Source organism: Schistocerca americana, chromosome 5 (genome assembly GCF_021461395.2).
Source record: "Schistocerca americana isolate TAMUIC-IGC-003095 chromosome 5, iqSchAmer2.1, whole genome shotgun sequence".
NCBI classification, from domain to species: Eukaryota; Metazoa; Arthropoda; class Insecta; order Orthoptera; family Acrididae; genus Schistocerca; species Schistocerca americana.
In genome coordinates this window covers 246,534,681-246,559,266 of record NC_060123.1, presented here as the reverse complement: position 1 = coordinate 246,559,266, position 24,586 = coordinate 246,534,681, and the positions used below count along the sequence as shown (strand labels likewise).

Sequence of the window (24,586 nt, the reverse complement as noted above, 5' to 3'; positions counted from 1 at the left end):
TAAGGTGAAAGGAACTTGGAATAATGCAGTCGACAGGAAAATATCAACTAATTCCAAATTGCATGCTATACATCTCACAAATTCGGCCTTGTGTGCGTCATGCAACCTCTTTGACACTGAAGAACACTGATTCGTGTATGAAAGAGTAAGAGACGTATGGCATATAGTTAAGCAGAAATTAGTGACCATTAACAGAACATCTCCAACCGTTTTCACCGCCGCAGATTTTCTGACTCCAGACACAGTGCCACATCCTAATACGAAAAGAAATGCAGTTAACTAGCTAAAAGGTCACATGCTGCACTGTATCTTGAAGGCAGAAAATAAAAGCAAAGAAGATTACTGGGTGTATCTAATGACTCAGCACCATCATATCATGCGGACAAAAGACTACAAAAGAAATTACGCATGCTTCCTAAATAGAATCATGGAATAAAATTATACACAGAACAATAATAGATTAAGATTGGTACAGAATTCAGAGATGTCAGCCTTGCATGATTACAGATAACTGGTACCATAATGTCTTCGATCCTTTCGCGAGACACTACAGAAAAGAAATCAAGTCTGTGGCAAGACGCACCAGACTACATCCTCATGAAGAAATTAGACATCAATTTTATGTATTTTATTTTTTGATCATCTTATGCTATAAGCAGAGAAGTTTTAAGTTCTAAAAAAAGTTTTTCAAAAGTATACAAGATTTTATGTTTTCCTTATGAAGATGAGACTTCACGTTCAGTTTATTTTAATAAATTTGTCCTTCCATTATCAAGAGGAAGATTAATTTCCTGTAATTGATATTAAGAAGAAATATTTATTCTTGTTTATGTTAGTAAAGGTAATTAAGGCATCCAGCTTACATAAAAAAATAGGAAGCCGGATGGGGGGGGGGGGGGGTTGGGGGAAGGGAGGTGGGGGGGAAGAGGCGAGGGGGAGGGGGGGGAGGGGGAGAGGGGGAGAGAGAGAGAGAGGGGGAGAGAGAGAGAGAGAGAGAGAGAGAGAGAGAGAGAGAGAGAGAGAGAGAGAGGCCGAGCACCTGCAAAAAAGTAAGAAAAATGAGGATTTGGCTTCAAAAACATAAAAAAAGTAAAAAAGTTGGTAGAAGGATGGACTCTTAATAATAATAATAATAATAATAAAAACGACAAAAGCATAGAAGCTAGCCGAAGAAGGCAAAACAAGGTGAGCGTTTGGAAGGGCCGTGAGGGTAGAAGGGAGGCCCTAAAAATCAGTTGGATCTTTGTGTAAACCTGAAAATGGTGCAAAAAGGTTTTTTCTTGTAGTGGACCATTGTGTTTTGAATGCTCACACTCTTTACAGATAATTTTCATTTATGTCTGGTACGAGAACTTGGAAAAATTTACTACAGAACAGAGAGGAGATAAGAAAGGAAGATGCTCTGATGACGAGAATTCTCTGCGCTTTACTGGAAGGCACTTTCCACACGTCATTACAAGTGACCAGTCCAAGAAACGTGGACTATAGAATAGACGTACAGCCTGCTCGATAGAGAATGTGCCCCGAGAAACAAAATATGAATGCAAAACACGCAACATGCCCTTGTATGTTGTGCCATGGTTGTGAAACATACCACACAAAGAAAGTTTTAGCCTAGTTTCTACATCTGCAAGATGAAATTAAGCCCTCACTTCTGAAAAAATTATTTAAAAATTAAAAAACAAAAATGCAAAAACAGAAAAATAAGTACAAAAATAAAAAAAATCCTTTTAACTTCACCATTGCCGGTTGAAAGCCTGCATCAGAAAGAAGGATGGGAAATATAACAGTGAAAAAAACATAAAATAAAATAAAAATAAATAAATAAAAATGAAAGTAAATAAGTAAAACCTCGAAATTATCTGAGCTTTAAGAGCCTCTCCAAATGAATTACTCTGCTGACAAACACCTGATTCACGAACAAGTGAAACATCCAGTCTGTGCTAACAAACACAGACTGGATGCTTCAAGTCTAAGACCATAATGAACAAAACAAAAAAAGAATTATTCATATCAATTGTTTCAATCATGAATAACAAATATCGTTGAAAATCACAGAAAATAGCCCTTTCAGTATTTCCAGAACTTTCCAATTTTCTAGGCAACTTTTCCAAACTTTTCTTTCACACAAACCTTGCCTTAACAATTATGAATGCAACCAAAAAAGAATCATCCAAATCGGTTAAGCCATTTTTGAGTTTTAGTGAGACTAGTGGACAGCAGTTCATTTTTATATATAGAGATGTTACGCTCAAAAAAAATATGTATTTATGTTACGTATATATAGAGATGTCATGTACAGTATATTTCTGTTGTACAGTAGCAATTGCATACTGTATAAAAAGAATTCAGAAATGCTGACTTTTTGATTTTTAAGATTCCCTGAGGATAATTTATTGGGTTAATGAGCTCAAGACATAGTGAATAGCTTCGAAAGTATATCTCGGCATCTGACACTTCCTTCAAAAGCTGTTTGTGGGCAAATTATTGTGGTAGTACAGGCGAACGTCAATGTTTGATCGTTACGGGTTCTCCCGAGTTTACATCATAAGTTATGTTTAAAAACCTGATAAGTATCAGATGTCAAATAAAACTCAGATGTATACAGAGGCCTTATGATGATTCACAAGAACTAATTGCAAATGAAAGAAAACCTTCGATGGGGAGTTACATGTTAGCAGCATAAGCAGTTTCAGTGTACATTATGTCTGTCGAGCAGTTCACCTCCAGATTTAAAGGTATGGAATAAGTATCCAGATACACTGTGGTTATTTGTAATGTCGGTGATGACACTCAGACTGCACTGGCTCCAGAAATACTCAGCACATTGCGAGCTTGGTGGAGCCAAGAGCTCTGGCACAGATAGCAGTCCACGAAGATGGCTGTTAGCGCAGATAAATGACTGAGGTGACCTGAAGGGCATGCCTGACATGGCCAGCTGGATGTGCAGCTGCAACAGCCGAAGGGTTAATATACTGTGACTTTGATAAGATTTTTATTGACTGGTCCATGAAACTTCACTCATGAAAACATTCCGAGATTAATGATAGCCCTCTCTCAGAACAGGAAGTAGACAACATTGAGAAATAACATCACAGGAATAAAACTAAACTTACAATGGAGAAGCAAAGTATGGATTGTCATAAAGTTTGGTACTGCCCATTTCTGTTCTTAATGTACAAAAAAAGGCTCTCCAATGTGTGCAAAGGACTGCATGAACGCTAATGTTTACTGATGACACATGCATCCCAATGAAGGGCTTAAACTCAACCATTACATGACTGATAACTAAACAAGTCAACAACTGGTCTACAGCAAACATGAGTAGTCTTAATTTCACAAAACCTTACACTCAGGTGAGAAAAGTCATGGGATACCTTCTAATATTGTGTTAAACCTCTTTTTGCCTGCCATAGTGCAACAACACGATATGGCACGAGTCGTGGGATACCTTTCAATATTGTGTTGGACCTCCTTTTGAGCAGTGTAGTGCAACAACTTGACATGGCATGGAGTCAGCAAGTTGTCGGAAGTCCCTTGCAGAAATACTGAGATATGCTGCCTCTACAGCCATCCGTAACAAAGAAAGTGTTGCCGGAGAGAATTTTGTGCATAAACTGACCTCTCAACTATGTCCCATAAGTGTCCCTTGGGATTCATGTTGGCCAAGCCGAGTGGCAAAATCATTTGCTTGAATTGTCCAGAATGTTCTTCAAACAAATCGCTAGCAATTTTAACCCAGTGATACGGCGCACTGTCATCCATAATAATTCCAACTTTCTTTCGGTCTCCAAGTAGCTGAACATAACCATTTAGAGCCATTGATTGGTTCAGTTGGATCAGAGGTCCTAGTCCATTCCATGTACACAGCCCATACCAAGATAAAAACAGACTTTAAAATAGCTGGTTGGTGATGAAATAATAGTCACAGTCTGTTTTTGGACTATTTCTTCATGCATTATGCATTTTGAGCTCAGTTCATCTTCAGATGACCTGGTGACAAATATACTTTGTCACAATCTTGCAAAATTTACACACACGTATAAATGGAGACCCTGTGCTAAACCACCATATAGTAACAAGACATTTACGATGTAATACATAGGCTTTGATACAAAGTGAACATACAACTTTGACAAAGTTGTCAAGCAATGTCAAAAGTGACAGTTCCATACAGCAAAATAAGATTTCAGCTACACATGTGTGCTGCTAACAGCCGAGTGATGTGGCTGGTGGCCATTCATGCTCAAGAGAACTAGTTGATACTAGGTGGCATGTGCCCTGTGGAGCTGCTGTCAAGGTTGATAAGTCATTACAAATAGAAATAATATTATCAATTACAAAATTTGTACAATTTTTCAATTTTTTATGCCACCCTTACGTGCAGGCAAACTTAAGTCATATATGGTTTTATTTCTTAGTGTGTGCTTGTTCACACTGGCTAGCTTATATGCTAAGGTGCTACCGTGTTTGACGCACACATAATTACAATTTGCAATTTATAAGCACGTTAGATCAAATTATAGACTATACATGAACTTTTCTTTCCTTCCTCTGTTTTATATTATACATAAAATACTATGCCAACATGAGAATAGGTAGTTACAAACAATTTATGGATATTTTCAATAAAGCCATTTAAAAAATATACAATAAAAATCGAAGACAGAGCTTGTGTCAATATGTAAATGCTTTTACAGGCAACATAATGCTTGGAAAAAAGCAATGCCTAACCATGTGAAACATGGAGCTGCAGTTATTGATTTATTTATTTAATTTTATTTTTTCATTCACACCCTCTATATGAATTAAGAACTCATTTATGATGTATACAGGATTCTGTATTAAAACACTAAGTGGTCGGCATTAACAAAGTTCAGTCTGCAAAAAACAAGGGCCTTTTTCGATACCTCCCTGTGGGTAGACTGGGATTCTCCTACATATCCATTGGTTTACCTAGCAACTTTTAACGTAGGGTAAAACTATTAGCCTATATTCTAAAAAAATGTGTTTTAGTACAAAATCCTGTATACATCACATATGAGTTCTTGATTAAAATAGAGGGTATTTATGAATAAATAAATAAATAACTGTAACTCCATGTTTCACATGGCTAGGCATCACTTTTTTGTATGCATTATGGTGGACATAAAAGCTTTTACATATTGACACAGGCTCTGTCTTTCCTGTTTAAAGTATATTTTTTGAACAGTTTTATTGCAAGTAACTGTAACTTGATTGTAACTGCCTATTCTCATGCTGGCATAGTGTGGTGTGTATAACTTAAGAGGGGGCAAGGAAAGAAAAGTTATGTATAGTCTATTTTTCAATCTAACGTGCTTATAAATTGCAAATTATAAATTGTAATTACATGTGCATCATATGTGGTAGCACCTTAGCACTTAAGCTAGCCAGTGTTAACAAGCACACTCTATGAAATAAAACCCTATATGACTTAAATTTGTCTTCGCCTAAGGTTGGCATAAAAAACTGAAAATTGTATGAGTTTTGTAATTGATGTGTTATTTCTATTTGTAACGAAGTATCAGCCATGACGGCAGTGCCACAGGGCGTAAGCCACCTCGTCCCATCTAGTTCTCTTAAGTAGGAACAGCTGACAGCCACATCACTTGGCTGTTAGCAGAACACATGTTTAGTTGAAATCTCATTTTGCTGTGTGTAATTGTAAAACTTACATCACTTTTGACTTTACTTGACAACTTTGTCAAAGTTTTATGTTCACTTTGTATCAAAGAGTATGTAATACCTCTTAAATGTCCTGTTGTTATATGGTGGTTTAGTATAGGGGCTCTGTTTATATATGTGTGTAATTTTACAAGACTGTAACAAAATATATTTGTCATTCGGTCATTTGAAGATGGGGAGAGCCCAAAACGGATGCCTTTACCGTGACTTTCAGTCACATCTATGACATATATCTTATACCATTAGGGATCACCACCAGCTAGCACAGTGCCTTGTTGACAACTTGGATGTACGAGTTTGTAGTGTCTGTTCCACACCCTAACCCTACCGTCATCTCTTACGAACTGACACTGGGACTTAACTGATCAGGCCATGTTTTTCCAGTTGTCTAGGGTCCAACCGATATGGTCACGAGCACAGGAGAGACACTGCAGGTGGTGTCATGCTATTTGCAAAGGCACTCACATTGGTCGTCTGCTGCTATAGTCCATTAATGGCAGATTTCACTGCACTGTTCTAACGGATATGTTCATCATATGTCCGACATTGATTTCTGTAGTTATTTCACGCAGTGCTGCTTGTCTGTTAGCACTGACAACACTATGCAAACGCAAACGCTCTCAGTCATTAAGTGAAGGCTGTTGGTTACTGTGTTGTCCGTGGTGAGAGGTAATACTTGAAATACGGTATTCTCAGCACACTTGACACTGCGACTCTCAGAATATTGAATTTCATAACGATTTCCAAAATGGAATGGCCTGCATGTCTAGTTCCAACAATCGTTCCGCTTTCAAAGTCTCAATTCCCATCGTGCCGCCATAATCACATCATGCACCTTTTCACATGAATCACCTGTGTACAAATGACAGCTCCACCAAAGCACTACCCTTTCAAACATTGCGCACAAAACACTGTTGTCATCTGCATATCGCTATTCCATGACTTTCATCACCTCAGTGTACACTGTGCAATGACTTGCTGGTACTAGAAAGAGACATTAATGGTCATACAGTACATGATACAGTACATATGAAATTACGTAGGGCCCAATTGGATAACCATTAAATAGATTTAAGACATCAAAAAACTAACCAAGAAGCTCAATTCAACAATTCTTCACTTAAAAGTTTCTCTCAGCATTTTGACATCAAGGCACAGGTGGTGGCATATTTCCACTTTCAGTCCCTTTTGTTTTACTGAAGTATCTTCCAGATGCATTGCAGCTAAGGAAGCAAAGAATTCATCTAACAAAAGCTAACAATACAAACTTAGTGTAAAGCAATTAATCATACCTCAGAAGACCTCTCTTCTATGAATTTGTAAACATTATACTCAATTGCAGTGTATTTCTTACTTAATGGTATTTGTTGCTAGTAATAAAATTCCACTTCAGATAAATTTCAAATGTGCAATTTACACAATAACACTAAGACAAAAATTACTTCAAAGTAAACTTTCCCTGCTTGATTGGGGGTTTATTTTCTTGTGCAAAAGTATTCGAACGTTCCCATTTGATATAAGGCAATAAAATGGGGAAAGCCAACAAATTCGAACAAAATTAATGACCTCTCTTACTAACCACGCCTTCTCCAAATTATCTCATTGTACTGATTAAAGATCTCAACATACATGTTAACTGTGTTACACAGATAATTGATGTTTGCAGACAGATTACTATTTTTAAATGCTATAGGTGAGTTACTCTTGACCAATATCAACTGAGTCATTTCATTAATAAACAAGAGGGAGTATTTAAATAACAATGAGTCAATATAACTGATGAAGATCATTTTTTTCTGTAACAGAATGAAAAGAAAAGAGTGTTTAACACTCCAGAAGAGGATTTAGGAAGCCAATGTAGCACACAAAAATACAAATAATATAATATTTCAATGTTTCACAACACACCCTTACCTCTTCATCACTGTCCGGCTTAACAACAACAGCATCTATGCATTGTGTTTCAATTTCAACATTCTTTGTACTTTTGCTGGATTCATTACTTATCTCACTTTTACCATTTTTAAAGTTCCATAATAAATGAACATTCAAAAGAGGCAGTGGAATGTGTAAAGGATTCTTCAGAATTATTCTCACATATATTGGCTCTGTTAATGAGAAAGAGAACCAGTATACAGTTTCCCATTATACATCAACAAATTACAAGGCTAATTCTATTGATAATTTAGCATTATATGAACATAATATCAATCACAAAACCATCTTACCTCTCACAATAGCAATGGGTTTGGAGGTATTCACAGTCTCATTGGAAAAAAGTTGGAGTGTTGGTCTGAAGATCATCGGCAAAGTACCTTGTGCTTCATTTACTAATGTCTCTTCTAATTTTGTCCACCTATGTCAAGTAGAGACTGACATTCAAAAAAGAACAAACCAAAAATATTTACATCTATTTGATCACAATGTTAAAATTCAAAACCTGGGAGAGCAAATTAACTTCGTGTGCTTTAAGATTATAGGACTGAGTTACACCACCTTTTTACCAATGTTAGTTTTTTTCCCAAGCATATTTTAGCACATATGTGCAATTAACAGTGGATCTTATTTTACTGACAATCTGGAAGAGGAAGAAAAGATGTTTCATCATAACAATTGTTAGTGAAAGATAGGTCTAAAATTTATTGTGTCTATTGAAGTTTCTGTTTCTAAATTATTGGTTAGACAGATTTTTTTTACAAGTTCCATTAAATGGTTAGACAGTAAAATCCAGAGTATGACATATGTCTGTGTTAAATGTGGATATAAATATCCAGTTACTGTTAATCCAGTATGGAGAAAGTAGGAACTGCGATGTACATTAAGAGGAGACACTAATAATAATAATAATAATAATAATAATAATAATAATAACAATAATAATTCCCATGGAGGCCCGGGAAAAGAACAGGCCTCCGGTATGTTCTGCCAGTCGTAAAAGGCGACGAAAAGAACAAACCACTAATAGGGCTAACCCCCCTTTTAGTGTGATTACTTGGTTCAGGACAGAACTAAAGAAGCCTCGGACAAGCGCTGTCATGGTCGGGGACGACGCTTGAACCCTATGCCCGCCCACAATGGTAACGACACTGCTAGCCATCTGGAAAATGATTCAAATCCAAATAGAGGTGTTTTGCAGGATATGCTTCCTGCAACCACCCTAGAAGGAAAACAAAGACAGAGGATGAGATGGTCAGATGAAGTTAATCGACACATGTTCTGCTATTACCAAGCAACAAACCTAGGAACCAACACAACTGGATACAGATCACAAGTATACACAACATTTATTACCAGATACCCAGAATTAAAATTTTTAACAGAACAACGACTAGCTGATCAGATCCATGTAATAATCAAAAATAACAGGATACCCCAGTCAGAATTAGAAAACATCAAACAACAAGTACAACAAATACTGGAACAAAATAATGTGCAATCAGAAGAAGAAGAAAATACAGTAATGGACTCAAACATCCAGAGCAAACAAACAAAGAACAACACGCATCAATTAAACAGTCAGAGGAAAACAAAATCTTAAGACAGCCACCAGAACAAGCACAAAGAGAACACGAAGTGACACACATGTTAGATATAGAAGAAAAATTTCAGCTGACATATATAGAATACAAAGACACAAATACAGATATTAGACCATTCTTGCATAGACCGCCAAATAACCCACAAGTCGAAACAACAATAAAAACTATCAACACAATCATACACAACAAAATAAACGGAAACACAACTATGGAAGAGTTACAACTACTGGTTTATATAGGAGCACTCACTACACTAAATATACACACTAGGCAGAGATCAGAACCAACCAACACACAGAAGAAACCCACAAAACCAGCATGGCAACACAGGCTACAGATCAGAATAGAAAAACTGAGAAAAGACATTGGACAGCTAACACAATTTATAAGAAATGAAATGTCAGAAAAAAAAAATGAAAAAGGTTAGGTAAAATCTCACAACAAGAAGTGATAGAGCAATTAGATGAAAAGAAGCAGAAATTACAAGCATTGGCCAAACGACTTAGAAGATACAAAAAAAGTGAAAATAGAAGGAAACAAAACCAAACATTCAACACAAACCAAAAGAAATTTTACCAGACAATAGATAACACACACATTAAAATAGACAATCCACCAAACACAACAGACATGGAACACTTCTGGAGCAACATATGGTCAAACCCGGTACAACATAACAGGCATGCACGGTGGATACAAGCAGAAACAGATACATACAAGATGATACCACAAATGCCTGAAGTGATAATTTTGCAACATGAAGTCACCCAAGCAATTAATTCTACACACAATTGGAAAGCCCCTGGAAAAGACAAAATAGCAAATTTCTGGCTAAAGAAATTCACCTCAACACATTCACATCTAACTAAATTATTTAACATAATAGAGGGAAACATCCCACGTGGGAAAAATATATCTAAAAACAAAGATGATGTGACTTACCAAACGAAAGCGCTGGCAGGTCGATAGACACACAAACAAACATAAACATACACACAAAATTCAAGCTATCGCAACAAACTGTTGCCTCATCAGGAAAGAGGGAAGGAGAGGGAAAGACGAAAGGATGTGGGTTTTAAGGGAGAGGATAAGGAGTCATTCCAATCCCGGGAGCGGAAAGACTTACCTTAGGGGGAAAAAAGGACGGGTGTACACTCGCGCACACACACACATATCCATCCACACATATACAGACACAAGCAGACATATTTAAAGACAAAGAGTTTGGGCAGAGATGTCAGTCGAGGCGGAAGTGCAGAGGCAAAGATGATGTTGAATGACAGATGAGGTATGAGTGGCGGCAACTTGAAATTAGCGGAGATTGAGGCCTGGTGGGTAACGGGAAGAGAGGATATATTGAAGAGCAAGTTCCCATCTCCGGAGTTCGGATAGGTTGGTGTTGGTGGGAAGTATCCAGATAACCCAGACGGTGTAACACTGTGCCAAGATGTGCTGGCCGTGCACCAAGGCATGTTTAGTCACAGGGTGATCCTCATTACCAACAAACACTGTCTGCCTGTGTCCATTCATGCGACTGGACAGTTTGTTGCTGGTCATTCCCACATAGAAAGCTTCACAGTGTAGGCAGGTCAGTTGGTAAATCACATGGGTGCTTTCACACGTGGCTCTGCCTTTGATCGTGTACACCTTCTGGGTTACAGGACTGGAGTAGGTGGTGGTGGTGGTGGGAGGGTGCGTGGGACAGGTTTTACACCGGGGGCGGTTACAAGGATAGGAGCCAGAGGGTAGGAAAGGTGGTTTGGGGATTTCATAGGGATGAACTAACAGGTTACGAAGGTTAGGTGGACGGCGGAAAGACACTCTTGGTGGAGTGGGGAGGATTTCATGAAGGATGGATCTCATTTCAGGGCAGGATTTGAGGAAGTCGTATCCCTGCTGGAGAGCCACATTCAGAGTCTGGTCCAGTCCCGGAAAGTATCGCCCCATAACATGCCTACCAACAATATACAAAATATTAACTTCAGTCATTACACAGAAATTAATGACACATACAACACAGAACAAAATTATAAATGAAGAACAAAAAGGCTGTTGCAAAGGAGCACGAGGATGTAAAGAGCAACTAATAATAGATGCAGAGGTGACATATCAAGCTAAAACTAAACAAAGGTTGCTACACTATGCATACATTGATTACCAAAAAGCTTTTGATAGTGTACCCCACTCACGGTTACTACAAATATTGGAAATATACAAAGTAGATCCTAAATTGATACAGTTCCTAAACATAGTAATGAAAAATTGGAAAACCACACTTAATATCCAAACAAATTCAAATAATATCACATCACAGCCAATACAGATTAAGCGTGGAGTATACCAAGAAGACTCATTAAGTCCTTTCTGGTTCTGCCTTGCTCTGAACCCACTATCCAACATGCAAAATAATACAAATTATGGATACAATATTACTGGAACATACCCACACAAAATCACACATCTGCTATACATGGATGATCTAAAACTACTGGCAGCAACAAATCAACAACTCAACCAATTACTAAAGATAACAGAAGTATTCAGCAATGATATAAATATGGCTTTTGGAACAGACAAATGTAAGAAAAATAGCATAGTCAAGAGAAAACACACTAAGCAAGAAGATTACATATTGGATAACCACAGCGACTGCATATAAGCGATGGAAAAAACAGATGCCTATAAATATCTAGGATACAGACAAAAAAATAGGAATAGATAATACAAATATTAAAGAAGAACTAAAAGAAAAATATAGACAAAGACTAACAAAAATACTGAAAACAGAATTGACAGCAAGAAACAAGACAAAAGCTATAAATACTTATGCTATACCAATATTGACCTACTCATTTGGAGTAGTGAAATGGAGTAACACAGACCTAGAAGCACTCACTACACTTACACGATCACAATGCCACAAATATAGAATACATCACATACATTCAGTAACTGAAAGATTCACATTAAGCAGAAAGGAAGGAGGAAGGGGATTTATTGACACAAAAAAACCTACATTATGGACAGGTACACAATTTAAGAAAATTCTTTATAGAACAAGCAGAAACTAGCAAAATACACAAAGCAATCACTCATATAAATACATCGGCTACACCACTGCAATTTCATAACCACTTCTACAACCCTTTAGATCACATAACATCAACAGATACGAAGAAAGTAAATTGGAAAAAGAAAACACTACATGGCAAGCACCCGTATCATCTAACACAGCCACACATCGATCAAGACACATCCAACACATGGCTAAGAAAAGGCAATATATACAGTGAGACGGAAGGATTCATGATTGCAATACAGGATCAAACAATAAACACCAGATATTACAGCAAGCATATTATTAAAGATCCCAATACCACAACAGATAAATGCAGACTTTGCAAACAACAAATAGAAACAGTAGATCACATCACAAGTGGATGTACAATACTAGCAAATACAGAATACCCCAGAAGACACGACAATGTAGCAAAAATAATACATCAACAGCTTGCCTTACAACATAAACTTATAAAACAACATGTTCCCACATACAAGTATGCACCACAAAATGTACTGGAGAACGATGAATACAAATTATACTGGAACAGAACCATTATAACAGATAAAACAACACCATTAACAAACCTGACACCATACTCACCAATAAAAAGAAGAAATTAACACAACTAATTGAAATATCCATACCCAATACAAAAAATATACAAAAGAAAAGAGGAGAAAAAATTGACAAATACATCCAACTGGCTGAGGAAGTCAAGGACATGTGGCATCAGGATAAAGTGGACATTACACCAATTATAATATCAACTACAGGATTCATACCACACAATATCCACCAGTACATCAATGCAATACAGCTACATCCAAACTTATATATACAACTACAGAAATCTGTAATTATTGACACTTGTTCAATTACCCGAAAGTTCCTAAACGCAATGTAACATATACCGTACAGTTAAAAGGAAGTCACGCTTGATCAAGGTCCGCGTCACCTTCCATTTTTAACCAGACATAACGTCTGAGACAAGAAAGAAATAACAATAATAATAGTCACAATAAACAGGGCTACAGCTGGCAATTTTGAATTAGTTATGACACAATTTGTGCATTATTTAACTTCTTGACTTCCAAGCAGAATGAGTCAGTAATAATGAAATTCAATTTTTTTAGAGCACTCTTATACTAGAGGTATACTTGGGCCCCTTGCCATGTCATATAATCTAGGTCCACTCATGCAATTTGCAGCAATAATTAGAGGAGCTACTGACAGCATTTTTATAGATGCAATGAGACTGGAAAATCATACGGTAATTTCTATAATTAAGTGCTTCTCAGACCACGAAGGTTTACTCCTGATGTTCAGTAGCGGAGTGCATGTCACATAAAAACAATGGGAAAACTACAAGGGTAATAAATGTACAAGGAGTTGAGAGAACTTCAAAAAGAATATAAAGAATACAGACTGAAAATGTGTGTTATTAAGCCCTGGTGTAAGTAAAAAATCTAATGCATTCCATAATTAGTCATAGACTACCATGACAACTGTTTTCCAAAGAAATTAAACTGTGAACGCAGATTAAATGTACCTAAATCCTGGAATACAGAAACGATAGAAATATCATATCAGCCCCTATCACTTTATACGGGAAAACATGCTACATAGTACATAGTCCGTATTTCAAAATGGACTGTCACTTGAAGACGCTTGACAGATGATGCACCAGAACCAACAAATGCAAAATTACTCCCACTGGGAATATTTTGTAACTTGGCTACAATTTTTGATAATATGAGTCATCAAAAAGTTAAAAACAATATGGGATCAAACAGTGGTAAGTCAAGGGTGGAATAACAATAATATTGTGAAAAAGATAGACTGCTACTCACTGTACAGAGAAGTGCTGAGTCACTAACAGACACGATGAAAGTACTGCTATACACTTAAATATTTCGGCAAAAGGCCGCCCCTCCTGAAGTAAGTAAGGGCGCCGCCGCAACCCCCCCCCCCCCCCCCCCCCCCCACACACACACACACAAAACCTGTCTCTGGTTGCTGTGGCAAGCCGGACTATATTATGGAATAGTATATGCAGCAAGTTCATGATTTTTATCTTATATGAATTACAGAAAGCAACGTGTATCAGTTCTGTGCCAATCACATAACAACGGGCATTCAGAATTTGAAGTTATCATATGTGGCATACCACAAGGTTCTATTTTGGGTGTTCTGTTGTTTCTAATATACATAAATATCTTCAACTTGCAGTTTCAGAAGATGCAAATTTTTGGCCTTTTTGTGTATGATACAAGCATATGAATAAAATATAGTACCTATCCCTTTACTGAAATGGCAGCTAATGAAAATTTGGTAACATCAACAGATGGTTTGTGGAAAGTGTTAGGTTTTCAGGACTACAGATAGACCACCACCTTAATTGGAAAACTCACTGTCTACTGCTAATGAAGCACCTTAGTTAAGCTATGTTTGTAGTGTAAGAACTATTAAGTCAATGATTTTTGGGTTAGAACTATCTGTATGCAACTAATAAAGGCAATAAGTGTTTTTGGGGTCATATTCCACTTCAGTTTATTACGGAATTATCAATGGCCTGAAACACACATATATTTTCATTTGTTTGCATCACATTCAACTTATATGTTGTGGTACTGTAGACATAAGTGACAGAACACACTGTCCTAGATCCTTTTCTCTGAATATACTTCTTATAACTTACTGAGGGTATTGAAATGAAATGTAAAGATAGTATGGCATTGTTGGCTGGGAAGCCCCATTAGGGGGAGTTTGGCCGCCGTATTGCAAGTCCTTTTTAGGTGATGCCACATCGGCGACTTGAGAGTCAATGATGCTGAAAATGATGATGAAAGACACACAACACCCAGTCCTCTGCTGGGAATCGAACCCGGGCCCCCTGTGTGGTAGGTGGTAACGCTACCGCTACGGTACGGAGGCGGACACTGAGGGTACTGTGCTCTTGCCACACTGTTGAAGAAGCACTGTCATTCTGCTTTTAAAACTTTGCCATCCGCACATCTCATACAAAATTATTTGCTTGGTGCCAGCAGCACTAATTCGGATTACTTGGCTTGTCGCCAGCCGTTCTTGACATTAATGGGAGATTATAAATTATATATAAAATCAAAGATGAGGTGACTTACCGAACGAAAGCGCTGGCAGGTCGATATACACACACAAACAAACACAAACATACACACAAAATTCAAGCTTTCGCAACAAACTGTTGCCTCATCAGGAAAGAGGGAAGGAGAGGGGAAGACGAAAGGAAGTGGGTTTTAAGGGAGAGGGTGAGGAGTCATTCCAATCCCGGGAGCGGAAAGACTTGCCTTAGGGGGAAAAAAGGACAGGTATACACTCGCACACACGCACATATCCATCCACACATACAGACACAAGCAGACATATTTAAATATTTATATTTGGTCTTTAAATATGTCTGCTTGTGTCTGTGTGTGTGGATGGATATGTGCGTGTGTGCGAGTGTATACCTGTCCTTTTTTCCCCCTAAGGCAAGTCTTTCCGCTCCCGGGATTGGAATGACTCCTCACCCTCTCCCTTAAAACCCACTTCCTTTCGTCTTCCCCTCTCCTTCCCTCTTTCCTGATGAGGCAACAGTTTGTTGCGAAAGCTTGAATTTTGTGTGTATGTTTGTGTTTGTTTGTGTGTCTATCGACCTGCCAGCGCTTTCGTTCGGTAAGTCACCTCATCTTTGATTTTATATATAATTTTTCCCACGTGGAATGTTTCCTTCTATTATATGGAGATTATAAATTGTTACATTTTACTAATATCATCATTATTTCTCATAATATCTCAACCCTGTTCCCCTACTTTCATGAAATTTTGAAGATATAAATACGTAAATAAATAGAAAATTTGTTGGTTTCATATATTTGTTTATTTGCATTGTCTTTGGTAGTTCGTATTTCTCTTTCATATGATATGCAGCAAAACAGTCTCCAAGATGTAACACAACTCCACATGACTGTACATTAAGTTGTTTTTTTTTTTTTTGGGAACATACATGGCAGTTTCTTCATTTTTGTTTATTTGTTTTGGAAATACGTAGGCCTATTAGTTGGTCTTGCTTTATGTGACCGGAAAGTCTGTCAACCGTATCATGATGAGAAGTATGCGACGTAGTGGCAACCTCCAAGTTTTACTCCGCGCATCGTAAATAATCATATCGTCTCTTTCGTCTCCCATGATGAAAGGGCGCAAGTACTTATAAAAACAAAAAACTTGTTGTCGTTTGTAACTTCTTGTTACCTAAACAAAACACACACAGAATGCAAAAGATACTAAAGTGCTGTCGCTGGCCACTGTGCGATATTGTGCTCATGACACCACTGTGGTGTCACTGGCCACTGAGTGATACTATGCATATGACACCACTGTGGTGTCGCCGGCCGTTGACCGCTATTTCGTGCACGGTACCACTGTGGTGTCGCCGGATGGCAGAGTGTTAACACTTAACACAATTTTCAGCACATGATGCAAACTGTACACAAGTGCTCTTCCACCATGTCAACCTTTTAAGTGTTGTGCATTATTTAGGAATAAAGGAGATGACTCACAGAAACGTGGAACCATTGTGTCATCAACAGGCACACAAACAAAAGGTACAGAGCTTTGCTAGATTTCGAAATGAATTTCCTTTATCAGGCTTGTAGGAGAAACATATGTGCGCACACGCACGCACGCGCGCGCGCACACACACACACACACACACACACACACACGCACACACACACACACACACACACACACACACACTTGGGTTGTGGGTGGGGGCCAGTGAGATATCTTAGGTTAGGCCAACGGGAGCAAAGGATGTGCTGTAAGGATAGCTCCCATCTGTGCAGGTCAGAAAAATAGATGGTGGTGGGGAGGATACAGATGGCACGAATTGTGAAGCAGCCATTGAAATATTGCATGTTATGCTCTGCTGCATGTTGTGCCACTGGGTGGTCCACCTTGTTTTTGGCAACAGTTTGGCAGTGGCCACTCATTCTAGTTGACAGCTGGATGGTTGTCATCCCTAGGTAAAATGCTATGCAGTGATTGCAGCAGAGCTAATATACGACATGGCTGCTATCACATGTGACCCAGCCTCTGATGGGTTAGGATAAGCCTGTGACAAGACTGGAGTAGGTGGTGCTGGGTAGATGGATTGGGCAGGTCTTGCATCTGGGTCACCTACCATTGTAAATGTAAGTTAGTTTTGACCTGGGTACTTTTTCCTCTATTATTTGTTATTGCTTACTGTGAATGCTGATACTGTTCAATGTGTGCTCTTTCTTTAGTGCTAATGAAGCTGCTCTGTACGTAGCACATCATACAATCCCTGTGGCAGGGGACTGCGACTGGGAGTGGCATAGGGATGGACTAGGATGTTGCTGAGGTTGGGTGGGCAGTGGAAGACCACTTTAGGAGGGTTTGGAATTATCTCGAGTAGAATGTCCCTCATTTCAGGGCATGATGATAGACAATCAAAGCCCTGACGAAATACATGGTTCAGTCATTCCAGTACCATGTGGTATTGGGTGACAGGGAGATGCTTCTTTGTCATTTATGCTTCGAATGGATGTGAGGATCAGGTGTGTGTGGGGATCAGCTGTGTGTGGGGATATGGCACAGGAGATCTGTTTGTGAATTAGGTCTGGAGGGTATTGCCTGCCTGTGAAGGCCTTTGTGAGGCTTTCAGCATACTGGGTGAGGTAGTTTTCATCACCGCAGATGCATCTACCATGGGTGGCCAGGCTGTATGGGAGGGATTTTTTGGTGTGGAAGGAGTGGCAGCTGCAAAGTGCAGGTATTGTTGGTGATTGGCGGGTTTGATGTGGACTGAGGTGTGGATGGAGCCACCTGAGAGGAGGAGATCAACATCTAGGAAGGTGGCACAATGGGTGGAGGAGGACCACGTGAAGTGGATGAGAGAAGGTGTTGAGGTTGTGGAGGAATGAGGATAAGGCACCCTGGCCTTGGGTCCAGATTATAAAGGTGTCATCAATAAACCTGAACCAGAGGGGGGGGGGGGGGGTTGGGGAGCTAATCATGTTTCCTCTAAGTGGCCCATGAAGAGATTGGCATAGCATGGTGGCATGTGGGTGCCATAGCTGTACCACATATTTGTTTGTATGGCTTTCCTTCACAGGTGAAGTAGTTAGGCATTAGGATGTAGTTGGTTCGGTGTACGAAGTATGAAGTAGTGGGTTTGGAATCTGCAGGGCATTGGGAGAGGTAGTGTTCAATCACAGCAAGGCCATGGGCTTGAGGAATGTTGGTGTATATGGAGGTTGCATCAACAATAATAAGTAGGGACCCAGGAGGTATGGGTGTGGAGATGGTGAAGAGCCAGTGCAGGAAGAGGTTATCTTCAACGTGAGAGGCTAAGTTTCGGACAATTGGTTGCAGATGTTGGTCAACAAGGACAGATTCTTTCAGTGGGGACACTGTAACCAGCCACAATGGAGCACCCAGGATTGTTATTTTTGTGGATTTTGGGGCAGCACAAAGAAGGTTGTGGTGAGTAAGGAGACAAATTCAGGGGAGAGGTTCCAGGAAAGGCTTAATGATTTCAGCAGGGATTGGACTTCTGGGATGGGGTCACTTAGGCAGAGCTTGTAAGTGTAGACGTCAGACAACTGGCAGAAGCCCTCTGCCAGGTAGTCACTCTGATTCATCACAACAGTGGTGGAATCTATGTCTGCCAGGTGGATGCTCAGGTCAGGATCCATTTTTAGGTTGTGTAGGGCACTCTTTTCTTCTGTTGAAAGGTTGGTGTTCTTAGGGAGGGATCTGGGGAAGGATGGTGCGACCAGGTTGGAAAGTTGGAATTCCTGGAAGGTAACCAGGGGATGGTTAGGCAGGAGTGTGGAAGGGTCATGGTTGGGCGGCGGTACGAATTGGGCCAGGCAGGGTTCAATGTTGGGACTGGATTGGCTCTGGTTGGAAGGGTTAGTAGCAAAGAAGTGTTTCCATTGTATGGAGCAGGAGAAAGAGAGTAGATCTTTCACAAGTCTAACACAGTTAAACCTGGCTGTAGGGCTGAATTTGAGGCCCCCAGATAGGGCTGAAACTTCTGTGGGGCTGAAGATTTTAGTGGAGAGGTTAACAACAGTGTTCTGGGATTGTTTCGGCTCCTCCCACCTCACACCAGTACACTCACTGTGGGCTAGGAAAGAGCTGACAGTCAACTGAGAACCAGCGGTTCTGTCTTTCAATGGGTCGTCTCCTTTGCTCCTAAACGATTCGTAATTCTCAACCAGAACTTTCCAAACATTGTTAAATGTTACATATTGTTGTCATTTTTAGTGCTACATGCAGAACAGCTTCACCAGCACTAAAGAAAGAGCACACATCAAGCAGTATTAGCATACACAGTCAGCAATAACAAATAATTGAGGAAAAAGTACCCAGGTCAAAACTAAATTAGATGTACAATGGTAGAATATGCAAGTTGAAAGTGCTGCATATAAATGAAATAGTACACGTACTTCAGGCCACTGATTATGCCTTAATAAACTGAGGTGAAACCAAGTCTGGTAAAACAAATACTACCTTTACTCAGTTGCATACAAATGGTCGTAATCTAAAAATCATTAACATAATATTAACTGCAACTGAGCACTGACATATCACCAACATTAAAGATGTTACTGAAAAAAGTTAGTTTAGTCTGCATATTTCCAACCACTAATGAGTTACAGAAGCATTTTCTCCAGAAAACATACAAGGACAGTATTTTCGGAATACAGAAATGTGTTATAAGAACTATATCTAGTGTCAATTCTAGAATGTTCTGCAGAGATCTCTTCAGAAAACAGAGTATTTTGGCAACTACTACATAAAATTAGTATTCTTTGTTGTTACCAACATTTCTCTTATCTTAAAAAATAGTGGCAAATATAAATACCACTAGGACCAGAAACAAGCTCTACAAAGCCTTCAAGAGGCTATCAATAGTACAAGAAGGAGTAATACACAAGGTTACCCATGTACTCAACAATCTACCAGAGCACGCTATGTATCAGGTAGATAATGTGCTGTTGTTGAAGACTGAATGAAAGAAATGGTTCAAATGGCTCTGAGCACTATGGGACTTAACTGCTGTGGTCATCAGTCCCCTAGAACTAAGAACTACTTAAACCTAACTAACCTAAGGACAACACACACACCCATGCCCGAGGCAGGATTCGAACCTGAGACCGTAGCGGTTGTGCCGCTCCAGACTGTAGCGCCTAGAACCGCTCGGCCACTCCGACCGGCTACTGAATGAAAGAACTTCCGCACCTTCTTCTATTCCACTGAAGATTTTCTTCACACAAATTCTTAAATGTAATATTTTAGTTTGTTTTAGTTTATATTTAAAATTAGCCCTGTAATAAAGTAATGCCTCTGTATTACACTTAAATTAAATCTTCAACTTCTTTCATCCACATCAATAGCTAAGTGGTCAGCACAGCTGACCGCCATGTGGGGGACCCAGGTACAATTCCTGGTATGCCTGAGATTTTTTCCTTGGTGGGAGGACTGGTACGGGATGTGCTCAGCCTCATGAGGCTACTGAGGAGCTATTTAACCCATTAGTATTGGTTCAAAGATCAAGAAATGGTAGGACAGTGAACTGACGACACGCCCCTCCCTACTGCATCCGATGACACCACCAACAGAGGATTACATGGTGATCAGTTGGGCATGACTGGTGCATGTAAAGACAGAATGTGGAACACACTGACTTATTTCCACACGCCAGAGACTACTCTGTAAAAGATCCATGGAATACAGCTTGTGCACCGTAATGTAATGTAATGTAATGTAAAATCCATGACATTGGTGCCCACATCATCTGCACTTATCAGTCAAGCAGTAACAAATTCTAATCACAGATTCAGAATCTATTGATAGATTTTTGTTCTTATGCACTCAAAAGTATATAACTGTGCCCCCAGCTGCGGGCCATTACTGCAGCCATTAAAATAGAAATATCACCAGTACTCTGTGCAGAAACCTTCACACAGTTAGTATGTATATGAGGCAACTAGCCACATGTCTCAAATCATTCTTTTGGGATATTATATGAAGTATGTGAAAGAGATAAAAATTAAGTCTTGAACATACCTTCTGTTGTCAGACTGATCATCTTCAAATTTAACACCAGTTGCGTAGACTATGGCTGCTTCACTTGAGGGTGTTGATGTTAACGAACCAAGTAAAACTTTGATGCTGTCATTGTCCACAACTGGTAGAGGAAGAACAGTTAAATTGTCCGACACATTGCGCTCCTCTGCCATTAACTGCTGGAAAATTAGACACACACATACACACTAAGGACAATTGTGAGCACAATTCTTACTACTTGAATATATACACAAAGCAAAATCAATGTACTGACTATTACAAACAAATTTTAGGTAAAAACTTTTGAACCTAAGTTTTTACTGTTTTGACGGCTATGATCTGCGACAGACATCTATTATAGATTCTAGCTCCAAAAGAACCCAAGTATATTTGGTATAAAGGTTCTTATACTCCTATCACTAACCTTTAAATCAGAAGATAGGCACACATTGTTTGAAAATTGTTTCCAGTTCTTGGGAAGGACTTATAATAATTGTGCTGTGACCCCTCCATTCCCAGTCATTCATTTATTTAAAAAATGCTGCAAGGTTCTAGCTGTCATCATCGCCCCCATCATCACCAAGATTAGCTTTGCATGGTGTACAACTTTAGCACCCTTACACACATAGATAATACAGCACTGCAGGTGACAAATAGAAATTTATCTTGAAAAGTAGAAAAATACCAACATCAGTTATCTATGTCAGTCTCATTTACTACTAACATCGAAGGCATAATTGGTGTGTGTACACCTGATCTTCAAGCAGATATAGTTGAGTTTTTTCAGATGTAGCAGCTGGATGAAAGTCATCAGTTTTATATCTCTTTTTTGCTCTCCAATAGTTACAATATGTCATGTTTATCAGATACACTGCTGAAGTTTATAAATTGTGTTAAAATTGCTTAGATAGGTTTCCAGTAATCTGAACACAATATACAGTTACTACATACATAAATTTGTAACACTGAATTGTGTATCAAAACATAAATAGCCCAAACAGTGTATAAATAAGGATAGGTAGAGCATCGTAAGTCAAAAATCACCCAAACAATTCCAGAGTGCAGATGACAATTCTAAGAAAACAACTAAATTAAATAATTCATCACAATTCAGATATTAAGTACTTAGTATTTATTTCCTATTTTTGCAGTTTTTACATACACATCGTAAATTTAAATTCTTAGATACTATATTTTATAACATATTTATGTAACTGAGTCGCAGGTGACTTCTGGTTTTCATCCTTTTTATTGCTACAGCAGAAACAGCTGTACCTTGTTACCAATAATTAACCAGTGGGTCAGTGAAGCTTTTAGAAAGCTCACTGCAACTGTATTTTATCGTTTTGTTCTTTTTGTATGAAAATTTCTCATTCTACATATAGGTTCACTTTTTAGCCTTTATTTATGTCACTAACCTGGTTATTGTCTGTATTGTCAAAAGCATGTTATGTGACACATATGTAGATACCTAATGCAAATTTACCCAGTATGTTTTATTAAAACACAATTATATATTCCTTGAATCTGGTCTTTAAGTTTGGCCTGTCTGCCCTACGTATTGTAGTAGACACACGTTACACTTTATCTTACAGATGGCAGAGTTGGAGAATTTATTAGTATTTGTTTTTATGATGTGCAGTGTCTTACTAAATGATGTGTTGTTGGAGGATAAAGACGTTTTTATATTGTATGATATAAACCCATCAGCAGGTGGGTTTTTTTTTTTTGTTAAATAACACCAATATATGGAACGCACACTCTGCTGGTGTTAGGTGCATTGTCTTGAATTTTGTTATTGATTATCAATTTTTTAATTACTGAAATATAGGAAGACAACGCCACCCTCAAGCTAAATGTTGATGTTAACACCATAATGGTTTAGTAGGCATAGTGCTTTTCAATATATTATGCTACTGGCTTTCTCTGACATCTGAACCCACCCAGTTACAGGGGGAGCTACTGTTTAAAAAACTGAATCAAGAGTCACAGTGCAGTTTGGCATATTTCACACTAACAATCCATGAATACAGGTGAAGGAAGCAATAAATGACAAAAAAGTTCTAGCAGTGGCAGGACTGAATCCTGGGTGTTTGGATTTGTTGTCTTACACTTTCCCACCTAGCCACTGAATTTATCTATGAGAAAAGGTTTGAACTAATTTGCAGTAGATATTTGTGTTGCTGTTTCGAAGTCAGTTTGGTACTCTTATTAGTGGGTGGCATTTTGAGTGACCTGTGCAGCACAGAGCAATGTGCTGCTAACATGTGAGCATGTAGGTCGCAGTGCACAAATGTATCTGCTGCTGTTTAAGTTTTCTGTAAATGTTAAGAACGTGTTCATCTGTTTGCCCAGAAACAGTGAGGCCAAAAAGATATGAGGCATGCAGCTGCTTTGCTTTGCTTTGTTTCTGTCAAACAACTGCAGCTTTCCAAAAAACATTTCAACATGGATGAAATAACAGTATAGTAAATAACAAAAATGATTCTTAAAGGATGTGTTTGCCACAATAAGGATGTTAAAAATTAAGGATAGCCACATTCTTAGTACTAAAATTTTGAGGTCAAAAAGAGAATCTGAAAGAAGAACTATAATACTCCTGAGGAGTTTCCTGTCATCACCTAAAACAAAGTGTACATTCACATATAAAGTCTTGGACTGCCATGTCATTACTAAACAATCTCCTTTCTACCGTCACGTAGTGTAAAGATGTTTGCAAACCACAACCATCACACAATGCTCTGTCTTTGTGTCTGAAAAAGAAACCACACACAATGCAACAAGGTCTAATTCAGTAGAGCGTTAGAACAGCATTCCTACCTGCCTCATGTGGAAGATGGCATTTTCTGTACTCCACATTTTATATTGTTTTAATACGATATACAGGAATACTAACACTATAGTGTTCATCTTTGGCACGCTAATGCAGAAGGTGTGAAGAAACCAGCTAAGCGCAAAATCCATGCATTTCAGACATTTATTTACTTATATTTGTGTGTATAAGCTGATTCCTGGTATATCCAGTGTGTCAAAATAAAATCACATGTGTCAGGTGCGTTCACTTTGAAAACCTGGGTCCTAAAACTTCATGTAAAATTTAAATGTGTTTTCCATGTTAATTATATCAAAACGTGTGCACTTGTCATGGTATGCT

The 24,586-nt window shown here is 38.6% G+C and overlaps 1 protein-coding gene across 3 annotated transcripts in view; it reads right to left on the bottom strand.

Moving 5' to 3' along the window:
• LOC124615731 (trafficking protein particle complex subunit 8) overlaps positions 1-24,586 on the bottom strand; it is a 283,551-nt gene that overhangs the window by 135,141 nt on the left and 123,824 nt on the right. For 2 of the 3 annotated variants that reach the window (XM_047143803.1, XM_047143806.1), the window contains 3 exons: positions 21,433-21,611; positions 7,935-8,062; positions 7,621-7,814 (listed from right to left, as the gene is read on the bottom strand). In XM_047143803.1, the coding sequence (XP_046999759.1) occupies positions 7,621-7,814; positions 7,935-8,062; positions 21,433-21,611 (501 nt within the window). The remainder of the gene's footprint in view (positions 1-7,620; positions 7,815-7,934; positions 8,063-21,432; positions 21,612-24,586) is intronic. The other variant, XM_047143805.1, reaches the window with a different exon arrangement.